At 53.8% G+C, this 19,752-nt stretch overlaps 1 protein-coding gene across 1 annotated transcript in view; it reads right to left on the bottom strand.

The window, feature by feature from the left end:
• The window catches only part of si:dkey-34e4.1 (carboxyl-terminal PDZ ligand of neuronal nitric oxide synthase protein), a 30,991-nt gene extending 17,189 nt beyond the window's left edge, over window positions 1–13,802 (bottom strand). Inside the window, exons 1-2 of the mRNA XM_039762530.1 lie at window positions 13,283–13,802; window positions 11,103–11,174 (exon numbers count right to left, since the gene is read on the bottom strand). Of these exons, the coding sequence (XP_039618464.1) occupies window positions 11,103–11,174; window positions 13,283–13,387 (177 nt within the window). The 5' untranslated portion in view covers window positions 13,388–13,802. The remainder of the gene's footprint in view (window positions 1–11,102; window positions 11,175–13,282) is intronic.
• Window positions 13,803–19,752: the final 5,950 nt, after the last annotated feature.

Raw genomic sequence — 19,752 nt, 5'->3', positions numbered from 1 at the left:
AGAAGCCACCAGCGTCACTCTTTGAGACAGTCCTGTCCCCAAGTTGACCCCAAATGAAGACCATGGCCAGCACCCGTCATCAGCCACCAAGGCTGCACATCACATCTGAGGGGCACACAGGAGGGCCGCAGCCCACCGCTTGTGTGGATTACAAAGGTGGAGTCGTCTCACCCAGCAGCCTCTGCTCCCTGGCACCTCCAGGACGGCACAGACTGGGCAGCAGGAGTTGACCCGACGCTTTCAAACTCCCTCTTTGGCTTCACTGCAAAATGACAAAGATGACCAATGTCCTTCTAAAGTCATGCCAGCCGGGCATCGGTCAGCGACTGTGGCCACACGCCAATGACAAGCACCGTGACGATGACACAATGGAGTCTAAAGGCGAGGTCACACTTCACATCTTCTAACCGTAGGGCACTGCCAGCACTGGACCTGGCAAGTTAAGAGGACTGAAAAGTGCCAGCTGTGTCCTTTACCTTTACTAACTGCATGCCAACCTTTCTACGCTACTGTGCCCAACAATAGTATGCGGCCTGACAGAGCGGGCACTATAGGAAGGCCCCCTATTTTTAATTGTTCTGAACCGATGGGGTCCTCGGCAGGTTTAGCACAGGACTGGTGGACGTTAGCCACTCTGGGGACACTAGAGGACCACCTACTTCATTTAAGGGTCTTCAGAAGTGGTGCCATCTTGGCAATGGCAGGTGAAAGTGAGGCTTCACACCTGCAGGGTCCACACAAACCTGGACCTCATGGCTTATCTCACACCAGGACCACTAATGATGGGACACAAGACCACCCACACAACACAATAGCAGCCACCAGGGCATCACGTGGCACTGCTTTCCTCTACCCGATAGGGTTTCTCTGCGGCCCCCAGTATTTCCTTATCGTGTCACAACGGCTGAACGATTTCGTAAGTCTGCAGTCAGAACATCGGTGGGGGCCTCGTCACGTCAGACCCCCACGAGGCGCTCCCCACCTAAACACTGCAAGAGTAAAAAGCCAGCGAGAAATGAGCGTGTCAAGACGGAGAAGGAATTCCAACGCGATGCCAACTTAACCAACAGTGTTTCACAGACTGGCACGGGACCAACAATCAGAGCAGCACCACTCCCTATAAACTGTTTTCAGGCGCGGGCGAGAGGAGGCCCCAAGAGACGGGCACTCCATGGCATGGTGTAACTGAACTGAACACTGAAGGATGAGGAGAAAACGGGTTCATGCAGTGGCCAACCCATCTGAGCGCCACATCAGAAGCAACCTGGGGGTCCGAGCTCACTTTGAGGACGGTCTACTCGCTAGCAACAATGGCATACCCGTGACAATGAAATGAGATGGAAGCCACTGAGCCACGCACCAGGGCAGCCAATGGACACTGCGATGCCCACGCTGATGTCTTGTGGAGGGCACAGCGACCTGACACTCGAGTCACTCAGGGTCCTCTGCATTGGCACAGAGACAGCAGAGACGGATGTTTAATGGCAGGCAGAAGGAAAGCCACCATGTTGGATTGGCATCAGTGCCATAACAGAGTGTATTGTAACAGTTTGGACTTTTAGCCCCCATGACACCAAGAGCCGTGCCCTCCATGTGTAAGGGTCAAGTCACAGGGCTTTGGTGGGCATCTTGACAGCCTGAGCTTCGTTTAAATGACATGGGAATCGAAGAGAATCGGACCCCAAGCATCAACGAGCCACGCCACCTTCCACAATGCCACCAATTATTATTTACCTTTCTTCACGCCCAGGTGCTCTCAAGCCATTTCGGCTCGGGTCAGACTTGTACCTTGGTGATCAGATGGGAGGTCCAGAGCTGCCCGCTGTCTTAACAGGCCTTGTGTGCCACTAAAAGCCTGGCACAACAGCAATGGCCACTTTGTCCTTTGGTTTCGGCTGGGTGTGGGGGGCTGTCGCGAGGACCCTCTTCCCCCACAGTTTTCTTGACACCTTTCACTCTTGATGTCAGCTACTCGAGGGTCTCTGCAGGCTGCCTGGTGGTCACGTCTTTCGTCACCGTTGGCCACAATGTCACACTTCCTGTTTCATTGTCTTAACACTCAGATTGTAAAAGAGGCTTCATGCTGAAACCCCCCAAAGCAGAGCAACAGACCACCATGTGCCAACAAAGGATGAGGGACTGCGCACGTTGGCATGCCCAGAACACCAGAACGGGTGCCAAGGAAGAGGGTGTGCAGGTCGTGGGTGCGCCGCTACAGACACTCGGGGGTCCACGTCGGTGACAGGCTGAGAAGAAGGGGCAGAGCGGACCCCAGTCTTTAAACGTAGGAAGTGACGCCCTTCACGTCTTCTAGAACTCGGGGATGGGCACTGGGGTGGGGTGGGCTTGTACCATCACTTCACACCACTCGCCACTCTGCTGCCCGGGCAAGCCCTGGCACTCAATCACAACCTGCAGAATTAATGACATTTGGGCAAGGTGCCCATCAGGATGGGCAGGGCTCAGGTGGACACAATTCTTTTGGTGAGGGCATTTCACGGTTTGCGTATCTGAATGGACACTCACAATGTACACGACGCCCACACAGTATAAGCGGTGACATCGTATATTAAAGACGCCCATCTATGAAACGTTTTAGCGAAATAAAGACGGACTTGGCGACGAGACCTCGACCTGCACGTCACAGTCGGGGGTCCTCACATTAAAACGTCCCACTTCCCTGCAGCAACAACCCCAAAGTGGTGATCCAACAGTGGCCCTGTTGGCATCAGTGGCACAGAGGTGGCACACTCCACTTACAAGTGTGCCGAACTTGCACCAGGCTTTATCATCTCCACCACTCGGGGTGTCTTCGGGGGTTCCAGAATGGGTTCACAGCCACAAACGTACGCCATTGGCATGGAGGCCATCAAACTCTTCATCAACATGATTCCCGATTTGCATCGGGGGGCCTCTCAGGAAACGAGGGTCCGCACCCCACCGCCGCCATCTTCACAGTTAACTTGATTTCCTGCTCACTGGCTTCTCTCATCTTGACGTTCAGCCCCCCCCAATACTGCCAGTCTTTGGCCTCTGCCCATCTGCTGATCGCCCCTTAATGCCTGATTGAGACCCCCACAGGTGGGAACTCCCATAATCATCAAAACTCGCTCGACTTCCTCTCCCGCAGCTGTGGCTTTAGGACAAGGACACCTCTGTGTGTCACCATCACGCAGGACAGGGACAGTCAGAAATCGACAAGTTGATCAAATGTCACCAGGTAGGGGGGAGCTCTCTGCCCTGGCCTAGCAGGTGAGGTGGTCTGACCACAAACGGGGGTCCTCACCCTTTCTAAACTCCCGATTGAGTGAACCGTTGATGAGATGGAACCCCTGGGTGGGGTGTGAGGGCCGCTTTGAGGTCAGGAAATGCTGGGTGGTCTCAGCAGCCCCAGTACCCACTGCCTGTTAGACCCCCAAAGCAGTCATTTAAAACAAAGACCCTGCCAAGCCTGCCTCAAGTTCCGTTCATCAACCTTTGCAGCCCACCAACGTGGCGCAGAATAATAAAAAACACCGATGATGGGAGAGTTGTCAGAGAGTGTAATGGCACCAACGCAGGAAGCAGAAACGGTTACCCCCAAAGTCTTGAGGGTGTGCCCACTCACTTCAGGCAAGGAATTCAAAAAGCGCCAGAGAAACAGTAGGCACAGCAGGGTGCAGAGGGGCAGCCATCAGGAAACATTCAAACTCGTGGCCACAGAGCTGGGGTGCATCGGACCCTCGATGGTGGCGGCCCGCAGAATTAAACGAGAGCTCAAACAGCCTTCACAGACTCAAATGTCGGACCCCTAAGGCCGGAGACGCCACACGGTGACCCAAAAGCGCACGTCGCTCAAGGCGGGGCTCCCGAAGACCCCATGGACCTGCTCAACGGGGAACACAAAACAGCAGCGGGGCCTTTCTGGTGGGCTGCTCACGCCACCCTGTCAATCTGTCACTCGCAGGCCAAACGTCACTTTGCATAACTGAAGGACAGAAGGAGGCTTAAAAAAAAAAAAAAGGAGAGCTGGGACCCTCTGCCTGATGTGCACTCACACAAACCTTCCTGGCAGGTGGAGCCCCCTGAACCGCACAGCCATGTGACGTCACACACTTAAAGTTCAATCGCCGACTCGAGGAGCCACCAAGCCAAGGCATCTCCGCTGATAAAGCCCCCCAGCCCCGGACCCCCGACACGTTAAAGTAGGTCTCGTCAGGCGTGCAGCGGCAGTTTAATCCCAACAATGACATCATACATGCCGGTGGGCCGCCGAAGCCGAGGGACTACTCCACCCGGTTTGCTCCTCCCAAACCCACAAAGCCTCCAAATGTGCCAGGTCAGCCAACACGGCGCCTGGAGAACAGCTGGCATTATGCAGGGCAGGCCTCACTTCAGCTTCTACCGAGGGGATGGCACAGCAAATCGGGTCAGCAGGACAAAAAAAACGCAGGCCTGGGGACAGGGGACAAGGGACAGGGGATGACAGCAGCATCCACGATCGAGCGCCTGTTCAGTCATTGGCTTGAATCACATCAACTCAGACACGACGCCAACACACCCCGTGACCAGCTGGGCTGCACCCCGTCCTTTGGGCAGCTGGTCACTTCACGGTCGGACCCCCAACTGCAGTCAGAAGGACATCAGGGACACGTCCAGGAGAGAAGAAAAGAGGGAGGCCGGGCAGAGCTGTGGACCCACAGTGAACGGTCCGAGACGTAGGCAGATGCCAGTGGGCACGTCATGTGGCCGACAGACAGCTACACACACACGATAAACGTCTGTCTTGGTGGTCCTGGTAAGGCGCTATATAAAGGTGTATTGCTGTTGACATAGGGGGTCCCCCGTGCTGCATTGGTCATCGTGACACTCGGTTTCGTCCTCATTCTCCCCTTTACTATGACCTCCAGGGGGTCCGGAGTGTGTCCTTTTAATCAGCTTGTCAATTTGGTGGCCCTCTCTTGATGTCACCAGACCAGCACAGCACAGCACGCTGGCCACCACTGAGTTGTCACACATTCAAGGACCGCAGTCTCCCCTCTCTGGCCTTTCTTTGTGTTCCGAGACCAGTCCAGCCTGTCACTAACTCGGACCCCCAAGTGCTTGTTGGAGTGGACCACCTCAGCTCCTTGGTGCCGTGTCCGCCGAGTTCTCCCCAGCCGTACCCCCAGTGCAGTGCAGAATCGTCTGAGCAGGTGACCTGACCTGCTGCTGTATTGCAGTCGGAGGTCCACAGAGTGACGAGACAGGGTGACAGGCCTGCTCCAGTGTCACCCACACAGTCCTTGAGCCTCACAAACCAGTGGTCTGCCTCATCCGGGACCCCACCGACTCGTCCACCTGCAGATCTCCGAGTGTCCCCCCTCAACAGGGATGGCTGGATGTCACAAAACATCACCAGCTTTGTCCAGCCAGATAATCGCATCCTCCACTCCAACGGTGGTCCAACAGCCACACTGCAGTGGTCCAGGTGGGCTACCCCAAGGGGACCGGCCACTCACAGGTCTTCATGACTCGAGGGCCACTGCTTTGTCGTCACAAACAGAAGACGCCCGCCGTACAACGCAGGATGGGACAAACCGAGCAGGTGACAAGGGACACCAGCAACTTAAGAACTCGAGGAAGGACTCCATCCACTCAGGACAGACCACCTGGAAGTGGCACCTGACACGAGAGGCGCGCGGTCCGGTGCTGCAGAGTCACTTCGCGTGGGTAGTCGTCTTTAAGCCTTTACATAAGCCCTGAGCATCTGTGGGGGTCCTGGGCCTAGACAGTGGTCCCTACCCAAACTACAGCGATGTGCTGCCTCTCGAGATGACACGGGGTGGCTTAAAACCAGGACCTGGTGGTCTCCACAATACAAGGTGGGCACAAGCGTGCAGGCGGAGCTCAAAGGAGAAGAAGCAGCAAGTCGAGTGTAAAATGAAATGGCTGCCAGCTGGTGGTTGCCCTAAAGTCAACGTGGACAACGGAGAGCAGAAGACCACCAGAAAGGGACATGCGAGGGGACCTCAAGCCTGTGACCGTCTAACTCGGTGGGTTGAACTGGGGGGAGCCAACCATTAAAGTGCCGAGGCCACCTGCTCTCTCATTTCTCCGATTGTTGGTAAGCCAGAAGTAAACACCGCCATTGGGGGGGGGGCACAGGGACCAGCAGAATGGGACCCCAGCATGGCCAGCGTCACCCCAAAACCAAAGGCCAATGGCAGGGAGGCGAAGAGAAAAAGACAAAAACCCCACGTCAGTCCCCTTAAAGGAGAAAAGCCAAGACAGACTTTCAAGGGTCCGACTTTGAGACCACCCTGGGCCAACAGCTGGCTTGATGAAGGTGTGCACCTTTTCAAAGGGGAAAAAAAAACCTGTCAGGGTGCCCTGTGGCGTTATCAGCGATGCCCTCTTTAAAACGAATGCCAGCAACTTAAACATCCACAGCAGTCGCCTCACGGCAATCTGGAGGTCTGAAGAAGCCCACCGAGTGCGGACAGCAGCAGCCCCTCACACCAATCCACGCCTGCGGTCTGAAAGTGGCACACGTGGGAGTGCAGATGGCACTTCACAAACACCAACGCCACTTATGAGAAGACTGGAGGGGAAATGAATGGCGTGAGCTCGACAGCAAGCAGCAGGTGGAGAATGAAGACCACCGGGGGGCTGTGCACAAACCCACCACATTTACATCCATCGATTTGGCCGACAATTTTATCTAAAACGAGTTACGGCATTTGAGACACAACTGGCTGCCTTCCCCAATAACCCAGTCGGAGCCCGGGCAGGTGATGTGACCTGCTGAGGGTCACACAGTGGCAGTGGTGGCATTTGGACCCACACCCTCATTAACTCGCTTTGTTGGTGCCATCAGAAACTGGCATAGTACAGCATCAGTCCCTGGTATGGTGCCCTCCTTAGTCTACACAGCTCATCAAAATGGCCGCCGGCCGCCCACACAACTATGGACTGGAAGGGGAGACTCAGACTGGAAAAAAGGCGGACGTTATACCCGTAAGATGGTGGCTGAACCATCAAGATCGAGGGCAGGGCAGGGATGGGCAGGGCAGGGGACAGGTGCCACTCTGTAGTCAAACACCTCAGCCTATCACCTTCGCAAACAGTCAGAGGGGGCGGGATATGCAAATCAGGTGTACCCAGCAGTCTGAGCGGTTGGCAGAATGCACTTGTACAAACAGCTGGAATGGGGCACACACACACACACACACACACACACACGTGTAGCCCTCCATAATGTTTAGCTCATCTTCTTCTTCGACTTCCTCCTCTGCTCCACCGTTTAAAATTACAAACCAAACCATTCAGATGAGCGGACACTTCAGTCCCATCATGCCCTTTCTTCAGGGTACCGGGCACAGCAATGGCAGCAGGTCTATTCAAGTTGCCTCGGCCTGGCGTCTGCGATTCGGAGGGTCTTCTCCTGTGATGGGGCTACATCAGGAAACAGAAGGACGCGCTGGCGGGCAGAGGGCCTCTGAAAGGCAGTAACTCTGCGTCAGCGTCTGCCCTGGGCACCGCAACAGGAGGTCACCAGAGCGTTTCACATAAAGATGGTGACCTTCAGCTGAAAGCCTATAAATCGATTTCATGACACCCATCATCATCGTTGTTTCCTTGCCAAGGGCGCTGTCAGTCACAGCCAAAAAAAAAAAAAATGGCATGGGTGGCACAAAATGCAGATGGTCAGGTTGATAGTTTGAGCCCCCAACCACCACTAGAGGGCAAACCAAGCCACCAGGGAGAATGTGATAAAGGAGAGCGGAGCACGATGTCCATACGTCACTTGTATTCGGCCAGACTCGTTTTAAAAGTCCTCCTGGCTTCCTCTTCAGCTTCAGGACCCCCGTGACGTTTTGTGAAGACGTCCATCTTAACTGCGCTTCGCTATTTCAATAAAATGAATTCTGCCGGGTGCCTCTGAGAACTCGACGGCTGGACGAGACCCTGAAGCGGGTCACTCGGTTCGAGAGCAAAGCAGGTCTCTGGAGGGCGGGCTCTCTACTCCCAGCATGCACTGGGTGGTGCCCCTCGGCAAGTGACAAGAATTGCAGACAGAAGCCCAGATGTGAGAGTACAGGACCACCAGCACCAGTAATGAACCAGTGACCCTCTCATCCGTCAAACGAGAGAGCGGCTGCACCACAGGGACAAATCGCGAGCCTTCTCGAAAACCAGGTGACACTTTAGGCTACTCGATGAGACTGGCAAAGACTGCAAGGTGGCTCTCACGCCAGGAACCTCCCCGGGGACCCCCCCTCCCCACCAGAGTGCCACCCTACACCCTACAGACTACACCACGGGACTGGCAGCTAAAAGGGGTGGGATAAGCCGGTGCCAGCCTGAGGGCGGGTTTAACTCAGTCCAGCATCCCCAAATCTGCGAGAGGAGGACGGCTCGGCCATCTGACACAACTCTGGACAAACAAACAGGGCGGTCCTGTCATCAACACAACTACGCAATCAGCCAATGACAGCCCTGCTCAAGGAAACACGTCTCCGCCCACACTGGCATCTGTCCTTTACAAAAGTCTCCACCCACAATAAAACGACCAAAAACCAGGAGGACACGGACGTCACAAAGAGGAAGAGTCCACCGGCCAGGGACTCGTCACACAACTCTATGGACCCGTCCGGGTTTTGTCTTTCAAACCGTACAACAAGCGCCATGGGGCTGCCACTTTCAGTGGTCTCCACTATCAGGGGGGAGTAAAGAGGACAAAAGACAGAAGTGGAGAGCAATGTCTGCGCTTGAAGTGACAACGAAGTGGCGTGTGGCTGTAGCCATAGGGGGCCACATGTCAATACTGAAGCAAGAGAGTGCCAGGGCTAAAAACCGCTGTGCCTGCCACACATCCAGCCCGCGAGTGTAGACCGAAGTAAAACGTTTTGATGACATTAAATCCTAGTGCAGAACGTCACACCCGCGAGGTGACAAACACGCACTGGGTGGCACCTGCCAGTTTACACAGACTGCTCTGCTTTGCCCACTGGCGCCCTGCTCTTCTTCCTCACGACTCTCTCACGTTCTGCTGGCCTGCTTTGAAAATCACAAAAGTCTTTTTTTTTTGGGTCATTAAAAGTTACGAAGGTCAGCAGCAAAGAGACCAGGACGATAGGAAGGCAGAGTCAAGTGACCCTCCGAAGAAAGTTCTAGAGCCCGTGACACACAACCAGACCTGGTACACCGCTGGGTCACGAGATCAGACGTCGCCCACCACTCCTGCCGTTAGGGTGGCTTTGATTCATCGTGGTGGTCCGGCTATCCCTCACTGAACCTTTAGGGATCAGCAATAATGGATACAATGAGGCTATCAGAATTAAACTGGACACATCAGGATTAAAAGTCAAGACGGAGGTAAATAACTGAGGGGTGACCGCTGACTGTAACCTGAATTTTAAATCACATATTCATCAGATCACTAGGACAGCATTTTTTAAAAGTTAGACCTCTTATATCACTGAAAGATGAGCCGAGAGAGGAGTTCACGCGTTTGTGTTCAGTCGACTAGATTACTGTGACGCACTCCTCTCAGGACCACCAAAAAAGACAGAAATCAGCGACGACGAGTGCAGAATGGAGCTGCTAGAATCCTAACTAGGAAAAGAAAATCTGAGCACATCACACCAGTCCTGATGTCACTACACTGGTCACCTGTGTCATTCAGGATTGACTTTAAAATTCTGCTTATGGTTTATAAAGCCTTCAATAATCTCACAACATCGTATATCTCAGAGTGTCCGACATCTTATATTCCAAATCGTAACCTCAGACCTTCAAATGAGGGTCTGCTTAGAATACCAGGAGCTAAACTTAAAAGAAGTGGTGAGGCGGGCAGGCGGGCAGCCTTCTGCTGTTAGGCACCTCAAATCTGGAATAGCCTGCCAGTAGGAATTCACCAGGCTGATACGGCAGAGCAGTTTAACACACGGCTGAGAACACATGACTGTAACATGACCTTCTCCTAACTTCACTGTCATCTGATCCTGATCCTCTGTATGTTCAATTCTTCATAATATCTACTCATGGTGGCTCTAAAATCCGTACGGACCCCAACTCTCTCTTCTGTTTCTCTGTGGTGGTGACCTGCGCCACCTCCACCTACTCCAAGCTTCATGAGGCTCCAACATTGATGGATGGATTAAAAGGCAGAAGTCTACGTGACCATCATCATCATCATCATCAAGTCCGTCCGTGAGATCCCTAAATCCAAAGAGGACTGTTTCATTTGTGTTAGGTAGAATGTCCAGAGGGGACTGGCCAGGGGGTCTCATGGTCTGGAATCCCTACAGATTTTATTTTCTCTCCAGCCGTCTGGAGTTTTTTTTTTTGTTTTTTCTGTCCCCCCCGGCCACTGGACCACCTCACTCTTATTCTGTGTTAATTAATGTTGATTTATTTTATTTTCTTATTGTGTCTTTTATTTTTCTATTCTTCATTATGTAAAGCACTTTAAGCTACTGTGTGTATGAAAATGTGCTACAGAAATAAATGTTGTTGTCGTTGTTGTTGTAGGGGCAGATCTTGAACCTGCGTGGCACCGTCTGCCATCACTCACCAACTTCCCTTCCCCGACTTTCCCCAGCGGCAGCTGCCATTTCCATGCCACCGCCACACCACGGCCTCCCTGCACAAACAGCTGCACCAGCCGTCACGAGTTGTGGCACAGGACGCAATTCAGCACCCACGTGCCTTTATGCCAGGTACGAGGGTATTGCTGCCGCCCAGTTGCAGTCAGATTGGTTTCTTACATGCCAGTGGTTTTCACACAGGCCCGACTTGTGGGCACATGAGGTCGGTTTGCGTGTGAATATTCGCCAAGATATGCCATTTTCACGGTGCCAACAGCGCGCAGATCACAAACACGCGTGCCACTAATGAGTACGCGTCCAGCACTCTGCCCTGAGATGATGAGCCACAAGTAAACCCTGGAGAAGGGACATTACTCACAAAGTCTTTAGGGCTTCATCATCATCATCAAAATAAATCAAATAGAAACCCTAAAATAAGGCGCTTGCCCCTTTCTGCCATCCTAAGTGCCATCACAGGGCCGCCATACTTGTATCATTGTAGTCACTCTGACAGGGCACAGGCAGGAAGGGGGCACAAGCAGGACTCACTCGGATACGCCTCATGGCAGCGACGATCTCCACACGGCTGTTGGGCCTCGGAACATCCAAACTGCCAACGTACTGAAAAGAAAAGAAAGAAAAGAAAAAATAAATCAATACAAATGAGCACCTCCCTCACTCCCTCTCTCTCAGCGGACCCCCGGATTGACAGTCTGGACGCTCGCCACACACGCTAGGAGGCCACTCGACGAAACTGCAAACGTTCAGTGGACGGGACATCAAACAGCTCCACCCGCCTGCACTCCAAACGGAAATAAAGCAAAGAAGAAAAAGAACATCTCTGAAATGACGCATGTCATAAACAGCAAAGGGGACAGCCATTTGGACAAAGAGCAGCCGCGGTCAGTTACTGACACTTCACAGGTGACAAGACTGCCGACCCACCGGCCAACAAAATGGACAAAAGTAACTTGAGACCTTAGAGACCGATGGACAGACGGACCTTCAATTGTCCCAAAGTAGAAATGTGGCTTTCTACAGAAGCTCCTCCGACAGATAAATGGAAGCCCCCCAATGGTCTGAACACACACCAGAATGACCACCCTCTGACTTGGCAGCCCCCGTCCCAGTATAAAGGTTTGGGGACACTTCTACTGTGGGATGCCTTGTTTGAAAGTCCTCAGCGTCAGCGGGTCACCAAGAGGATGTGCAGCCTCGGCCATCGGGGCCACCATCAGGACCACCAGGGGGTCCACAGCCTGCCCTTCTAATCGGCTTGTTGATTTGGTGGTCCTCTCTTGATGTCACCCGCCCAGACGTGAAGGACTTCAGAGTCCACAGTAAGTCTGCTCTGCCCTTTCTGTTTCAGCCCAGCCGGCCATTGATGTGGACCCCCGAGTACTTGTAGCAGTGGACCACCTGCACGGACCCTCCCAGAATGGTGACCAGCCGGCTTTCTTTCCATTAACCCTCCCAGCTTCGAGATGTGCTGCTAGAATATGACATCACTTCTCTAGACGCTGGCCAGGAGGTGGGCTGTGAAGAGACGTCTGAGGGCCACAGCAAGAACACTTTGAGCACCTTAACTGTGGTGGTGGTCTTACAGTGACACGAAGGGGCTACCGAGTTGTGTGTAGGTGAAGAGATGTCTCAAGTCCATTGGCATAGCCAGACGCGGCCCATCTCTGCTTATTAAACTTCAAAAGGTCCAAGTGGTCCGACTTCAAAGGCTGCAGGGACTGGACTACGAAGAGCAGGAACCCCCTTTACGACGGCGCCCCCCAATGTCACTCCATGATCATAAACCCTGCGTGCGGCCTGTAAAGTGGGGTTCTGCTCGGGTTTGGTAGGAAGGTGGATTGGGGGGGCAGCAGAACTCGGACCTCCTCATGTCATTTGGGGGTCAGGTCACTGGGCCACAAGGCAAAAACCAAGAAACCCCCCAAATAATTCAAATCAAAGGGTTTCCTTTCTTTGTCATCGTTCTCCGCATGCATGTTTGTTTAAAGGGCTTCGGTAAAAAGCCAGAATCTCCAAGTGAAGTTCCACCTAAACGTCACTTGTAGACCCCCACAAGTCTACAAACGGCCACCAAAGTGCCAGTGACAAACCACTGGGACACATTTTGAGAAGCTCGGGAAAAGGAGAAGGCTCTTGGGCTTATTGAAGGGACCCTAAATGACACGGGGCTTTAGAAGATCATCCTGGCACTGCCCACCAATGGTGGCCTTTAATTAACGGCTGCACAGTGGCGGCTCAGTGTGTGGCACCAAAAGCAAACATAAAAGCACATTTCAGTCCCTGCCTGGGTGTCACCCTTGGCATGTCCCTAAGCTGGACCCCCAAACGCACACGCAGATAGGAGAGGGGGATCACAAAGGTGGGCTTCGGCTGGTTCTGATCAGGTCCCCAGCCATGACTGGAGGGCTCTTCTTCACCCCCCCGCTGTGCCCCGTCTCAGCTACTCCGCCAGGACTTTGTCACAGTTGTGAATGGCGGCCCGGACGCTGGCCGAGTACACCGAACTCCCGACGCGCTCCTCCGAGGAAGTCGAGCAGCTCCAGCCGCCATCCACCGGAGCTTCTCCATCGGGACTACAAACTCGGACGGCCCGCCTTTTCGCCCCTCGTCGTTTAATTCGCGCGCGCATTCGCCGCTGCCGCCTCGCGCCTTCCTCCCTTTCCACGGCTGCTCGCTTCTCGTTCGTTCGGCCGCTGGCGGCTGCTTACCTTCGCCTGGAAGTGGATGCCGTGCTGATAAGCCTCCTCGTTGTGCAGGGGAACCCTGGAGTCGCCCACGTCATCCACCAGGTTGTATCTGCTCCTGACCGGCATGCTGCCCGCTCCTCCTCCTCCTCCTCCTCCTCCTCCCGGCGTCCAGACCACCAGAGCGCAGCGTGCCCGCCCACCAGTCAGGTGCACCTCGGTGACCGCAGCGCCGTCCCAGGAGGGGCGTTTTCTGGATGCCCAGCTGCCAGTCGGTGCCCCCCTCCTACTTCAGAGTGTTGGCGCTGCCCTCGCCGTCCAGCGACTTGAACAAAGAACGGCGTGGCGTGGCGCGCTGCGCTGCGGTGCTCTCGTCAGAAGCGCTTTTACGGCACGTTTCGTCCTGCCAGCCTGCTGCTGCTGCCTGCCTGCCTGCCTGCCTGCCTGCCTGCTTGCTTTCTCCCCCGGGCCCCCCCTCTCCCCCGGGCTCTTGGCAGAGACGCGGCGTGCTTTCGAATGCGGTCACACGGCTCATTCATGGGCTCATTAGCGCGGCTCCCGCCGAGGCCCGGCTTGATTGGAGCGAAGTTGGGTCACGTGACCAGAGAGGGGCGTGTGTGGGGGAGATCTACGCGCCAGCGAGCCGACCCGCGGTGACCCGAACGGAACTCTCGACTCGCTTTGATCCGCCAGCCACCGGCAGATGTGCCTCTGGTGGGGTACAGACGCTTATTTATTCACTTGAATCCAAATCCTGCAGGGGTCTCGGAGGGTGTCGAAGGTCAGGAGGCCCAGGTGACCCCATATAGTGCCTTTCATATTAAACAAGCAGCTGTGACTTAAATCTCTGACTGTCTAGCACTGCCCCTTAAGTCCCCACCAGTGACAGAAGGTGTGACACCGAGGTCAGTACTCCCTCAACAGTGGCGGAGTGCAATGTGACACCTGGCAGGTCAGGTGACTCACACACAGGGTCACAAAGCAAGTCACTGGGTACAACGGAGGCTGGTCATTTGTCACTTGGGTGTGGCTGCAGCTTTTCATTCTACCCCTAACCCGAATGAACTCCTGTGCCCTTCATTTTAACAGCCCTGGACGTGAGACGACGAGGCTACGGGCGAGCAGCCAAACTGCCACCCATTTCACGCCAAGCAATGAGAGGCCGTTGGTGGACATCAGGACTTGCTGCTGCTCTCGTTCTGTTTTGTTCTCAGACCACCATCCAGATGTTTGGCTGACCGAGACCCTCACCTTCCTTTATTTTCAGACGAGCTGCTCGTTTTGCGTCTCCTTATTGTTTGGCTGCTCATTAATAGAAAAGCAACAACTACTGTAAAGGGTCCGAGCTCAGCCCATCAGTCTCAACGAAGGCAAAACAGCAGCGGAAACGGCTCCCTAATAAAGAAGATGGTCAGAGTGACCACTGCAGCCCACCAGGACCGGAGTTGGCAGGTCAAAAGACTTTGTGCCTTCCTGTCCGTAACTGGCAGTGCCCAGTCTGAGGGAGGATGGAGGGCAGCGGGTCACTGCGAGCGGTCGGTGCCCGGGTGGCAGTAACGTAGATTTGTACGTGTGAGGAGACGGGCACCCTGCAGTTCTAACCAGCAGATACAGTGCCGTGCAGGAGGATTAAGCCCCCTGAGCAGGTCTCCCCTTTTACTGAACGTCGCCCTGCGTAATGTTTGTTTGTTTGTTTGTTTGTTTGTTTGTTTGTCTTCAAAGTGAGTTGCTCGTTTGTGAAGCCCCCAAGTGTCGGCTGCATGTCCCCCCGTGACGTGAATGGCGTGTTCTGCGTGTGCCGCACTTATAGGGGCGTCAGGCTATGGTCACCTGCTGAAGTTCAGTCCTCGGCCCCGGAGCCGTTTATTTGGCGAGACTGAGGGTCTCCGCTCCGCGTCTCTTTATTTATCGTATTTTAAAATCGCCACAATCCCGTTTTGTTTTGTCTCATTTTGTGACGCCACTTCCACGAGCCGAAGCTCCATTGCTAGGGTCCCAGCAGTCGGTCATCAGCACTCCGGTATAAAGGTGGGCACTGCAGCCAAAGGCGAGGGGGTACATTTGTAAAATTCCACCCGCCAGCCACACCTGTGCCTGGGATGGGGGCAGCAGAGAGCGCTGACCCCGTGGTCTGTGTGTGGACCCTGATGCCCCAGTGCTGTGGCAGGACACTGAGCTGTAAAAATGATGGGATGGAAAACCGAGGTGCTGACTCTCTGTGGTCATAAAAGATCCCTGGGTAGTGTGTGGACCCCAATGCCCCCCATGGCCTTGGACCCCCAATCATCCCCTGTCTCTAACTGGCTAACCCTGTCATCGCCAGATGGCTAATCTAATGTGTGGTGAGTTGATGCTGCAGGGGGCACAGCAGCCCCCGGCTCTTGTGCTTCTCCGGACCACCTGGCTGTGACGCCTGCGTTTCTTCAGCTCGGGTGGTTTGTTTGCTTTTTGCTTTTCATTTCTTGTCTTGCGTTACTGTGGTGCCATTTTGGAATCCACCTTAAGAACACAGCTGTGTCCCTGTCATTCCAACAGATGGCGCATCACAAGAATCCAGACAGACACTAAGATATTTGTCATTTTATTAAGGTGGCTTCTCTTTTTTTCATTTAATTTTGTGTTCTTTACAAGCCTTCCTTGCAGTTTGTGGGAGGAACCCCCAAGGGGCGGGCCTTCCTGATGTCACTGCTGAAGGTCCGCCCAATCGGTGGCTCATTGATTGTTATTGAGTGTATTGACTGTTAGTATTGATTTTCTGATTTCTGGATTTTGCTTCCCTTTTTGTGCGGATTTCATGTTCTGACTCGTTTGCTCTCGATGGCCTTTTTTGCCATTTTGTGCTCGTTTGTTTGTAATTTACAAATCCAAATCTTGATTTCTAAACCGCATCGCAACTTACTTTGGACTTTTGGGAAGCCAAGCTGCCCGGGGTGAGGCCTATTCTTGGCATGCTTGGTAAGGCCTTTTTGGGGGTCTCAGACCCTTTGAGCCCAATTGACTCGTCTCTCTTTTCCTTTTCCTGCTCTCCTCCGTTCAGACCTGCCTTTGATATTCTGCTATTTAAAAGCCTAAGCCCCCCATCTTGGGCCCGTGCAGGATCAGGGTACCTAGGGTGAGGCCTGCTTAGGGGGGCACGTCAGGCCTTCTCTTGTCTTTCAATCTCATGTTGCAGTTTCTGGGCTCTGACCGCCAGCTTGTTGTTTGTCTCCCAGCCCACTCTGTTTCAAGTGCCCGCCATCTTCTTCTTAAAGGATGTTGACTATGAAGGTGTCCGCGTGTGCCCGCTGCCACCCTGCCCGGGTCGGCTGCTCTTTTTAGCCATAGCATTGTGCCTGCCATTAGGGTACAGGGGTCACTCTTGCTGCCCGCTTTATGAATAGTATGTGCCCAGCCTCAGAGAGGTGCTGTTTTTTGTGCCACATGGGCACAGTTCTCAGAGTAGACGTTTGGTGAGGTGGACTTGGCTGGCAGCGGTGTGGCACTGAATGTCCTGCTCCCGTCACGTGATTTCTCGTCTGTGGTCTCCGTTGTGACGGATTTTGAGTTTTTTGCTCCTTTCAAAGGAAGCAGCGATGCAGGCGGGTACAACGCTCAGCCCCTCCAAAGCCGTTCAGCCAGAGCCACGCCAGTTTTTAAAGGGCGTCTTCACCCACGAATGCCTTGGTGTCTTTGTTCACCCAAATCATTTGCTATGTCTCACGTCTGTGATGGCATTGGAGGCGGCAGCTAAGACATAAAGGACCACCCGCCTCATTTACACACCACGGCCGCTGTGGCAATTAAACAAAAAATGCCGTCTTGGAAATTAACGACTAAACACCAGAAAGGGAAACGTAGGCACCATGGACATCAACTGCAGAAATGCCTTAAAACATTTCAGGAATATGCGAGGGCTCCTCACCTCAGAGCTGGAAGGGTCTGCTGCTCGAAGCGAAATCATTCAAAAAATAAAGACATGATAATCAAAAGGGGGTGGCACAGTGGCGCAGTGGGTGGCGCTGCTGCCTCGCAGTTAGGAGACCCATCTGGGTTCGCTTCCCAGGTCCTCCCTGTGTGGAGTTTGCTTGTTCTCCCCGTGTCTGTGTGGGTTTCCGCCCACAGTCCAAAGACATGCAGGTTGGGTGGATTGGCGATCCGGAATTGGCCCTAATGTGTGGGTGTGTGCCCTGCGGTGGACTGGCGCCCTGCCCGGGGTTTGTTTCCTGCCTTGTGCCCTGTGTTGGCTGGGATTGGCTCCAGCAGACCCCCGTGACCCTGTAGTTAGGATATAGCGGGTTGGATAATCAAAAGCCCAGAAGGAGTCTGGCAGTCCAAGGCAGAGAAGCCCAATGGAAATACAAGAAACAGCAAAGTCCAAAGTTGGGCACCGCAATAATCAGAACGCCAGAGTCGGGCACACTCAGTGGACCACAAGGCCTTGATGTGGCTGGGGGGAGGTCCATCCCTCTGGCCCCGCCTCTCGGGAACCACCCACCCCGGCAAGAAAGTGAATAATTCACAAAGCTAAAAGTGACCACCTTAACAAAATGAACAAAAAAGGGGACCCCTGGCACCCTGGATGAACCGCAACAACACCCTGACACAGAAGAGAGTGTGCCGCCATCTTACATAGGCGGAGAGCCACGGCACAACATGTCACATGACCAGCAGCAAACATCGTGGGCGTCAATAGCAAACACAAAATGGCAGCACGAACCAGAGGGACGAAGTGAGACGCCAAGCCGAGTCTGCTGATGCCCGCGTGGCAAAACCAAAAACGAAATTCAGGAGTCAACAAAAGGAAGGACGTGCGCCCTGACTCTCTACAGGCATTGATGATGTCACACGCCGCGCAGTCCCAGTGGGCTCTGGGAACAGAAACCATGGCAACTGTCGACACAGTGAGTCCCAAAATGGCCGCCATGTCGTCAGGAGAACATGTGAAACGTTCTTAATTGTCCTTAATAAGCGTCAAGTCAAATTCAAGATGGACACGACGTCGTCATCGAGACAATCAACTGTAAATCATAAGGTAAAGTAAAGCCCCCCAAAACATAACGTGACGGGAGTACAAACCCCCCAGTCAGATCTGCAGCGGCGCGCCGTCATTTCTTTCTAACAATACATTTCATTAATATAGCGCCTTTCCCAGCCTCAGCCTTTTATATCCCTAACCCTAACCCTAACCCTAACCCTTTCCCAGCCTCAGCCTTTTCGAATTCCGTTAGTCGCCATTCCATGTCACAGCCGCACAGCTGAGCTCAGAGTGGTGGGACAGACCGGTGCCTGCCCAAGTCCACTGGGTGATGGGTGAGCGGCTCAGGCGGGTATGACTTGTGCCCACCGTGGGCTTGACACTGGCATGCAGGGAGCTCTCTCACGCCCCTTTACGGTGTGTGCCCCTCTGTTTGAAGAGAATGCTCAGATTGCCCGTTTTTAAATGTCTGATGGTCTGCTGCTCATCTCTGTCACCACCTGGTGCTCCCACTCTACTGGTGCCAGTCAGCCTAATGAACTCTGTGCCCTTGATTTTGGTGCCACCCAGTCATTTATCTTTTATTTATTAAACAACAGCAAAGCAGTGTTGCCCTTTTGTATCTGAGCTGGTATGGATGCCCAGGTAGATGGCACAAGAATTCTCAGCACAGGGTGCCATGATGCCCTATTTTGAAGGTGGCAAGTCAGGCAGAAGGTGCCGATTAAGAAACTGAATAAGGAGTGTGATGGGGTGAAAAGTGGCAGGAGACAAGGAGAAGGAGGATGCCAGCCAGCTGGCAAGTGCTGTCCAGGTGCTCTCTGAGCCCACCAGAGGAATTCTAAAGCCTTGTGCCAGGGCTTGTGCCAGAGAAACATCACTCCAGAGCTCTCCTTCACCATGACAAGTGAAAGCACATCCAGCCCTCATGATGATCGCCTCCAGATGCCCCTTTAAGACCATCGGGCTCTCAGTTCTATTGACCCTTCATGTGACTCCTACTTCCTGCTGGCTGCACTTCTCCTTTGCCCCAGTAGATGTCAGCAAGTCTCCTTTGGTTATGCCGTTGGCCTCCTGGTGGGCGCTGTCTGGCTGGCACGGTGCCTTGCACTGCTGCTGATGCTGTCTCACTGCTCCAAGAGACCCCCGACTCATCACTACCCGCGTGGGCTTATCGTGTTCTCCGTCCATCTACATGCACACTGGGGTTGAGTGGACCAACGGCTCTAAGGTGGCATAGCACAAGTGAGCGCGGGTGAGTGGCATCCTGTGCTGGGACTGCTAAAGTTGGATTGAGTAAGCTCAGATGACGGCAGGATGGGTGCCACATGGACCCGGGTTTGATACATCTGATGTCACCCTGCTGTGTGCGTTTAGTGGCCTTTACACTCCCCGACCCGGCCTGCTGAGGAAGAGTGCTGCTTAATTATTGTGAGGATGATGAGGAGGATGAGGAGGAGGCTCCACTGCTTGATTTTTGTTTTCACTCGTATGCCATGTCAGTCTGGGCAATCCTCGCCGAGAAAAGCTCAGAAGGGTC

The sequence above is a fragment of the Polypterus senegalus genome, chromosome 9 (genome assembly GCF_016835505.1).
Source record: "Polypterus senegalus isolate Bchr_013 chromosome 9, ASM1683550v1, whole genome shotgun sequence".
Lineage (NCBI taxonomy): Eukaryota > Metazoa > Chordata > Cladistia > Polypteriformes > Polypteridae > Polypterus > Polypterus senegalus.
Note: the sequence above shows the minus strand (reverse complement) of the source record. Positions and strands in the feature narration are given on the sequence as shown.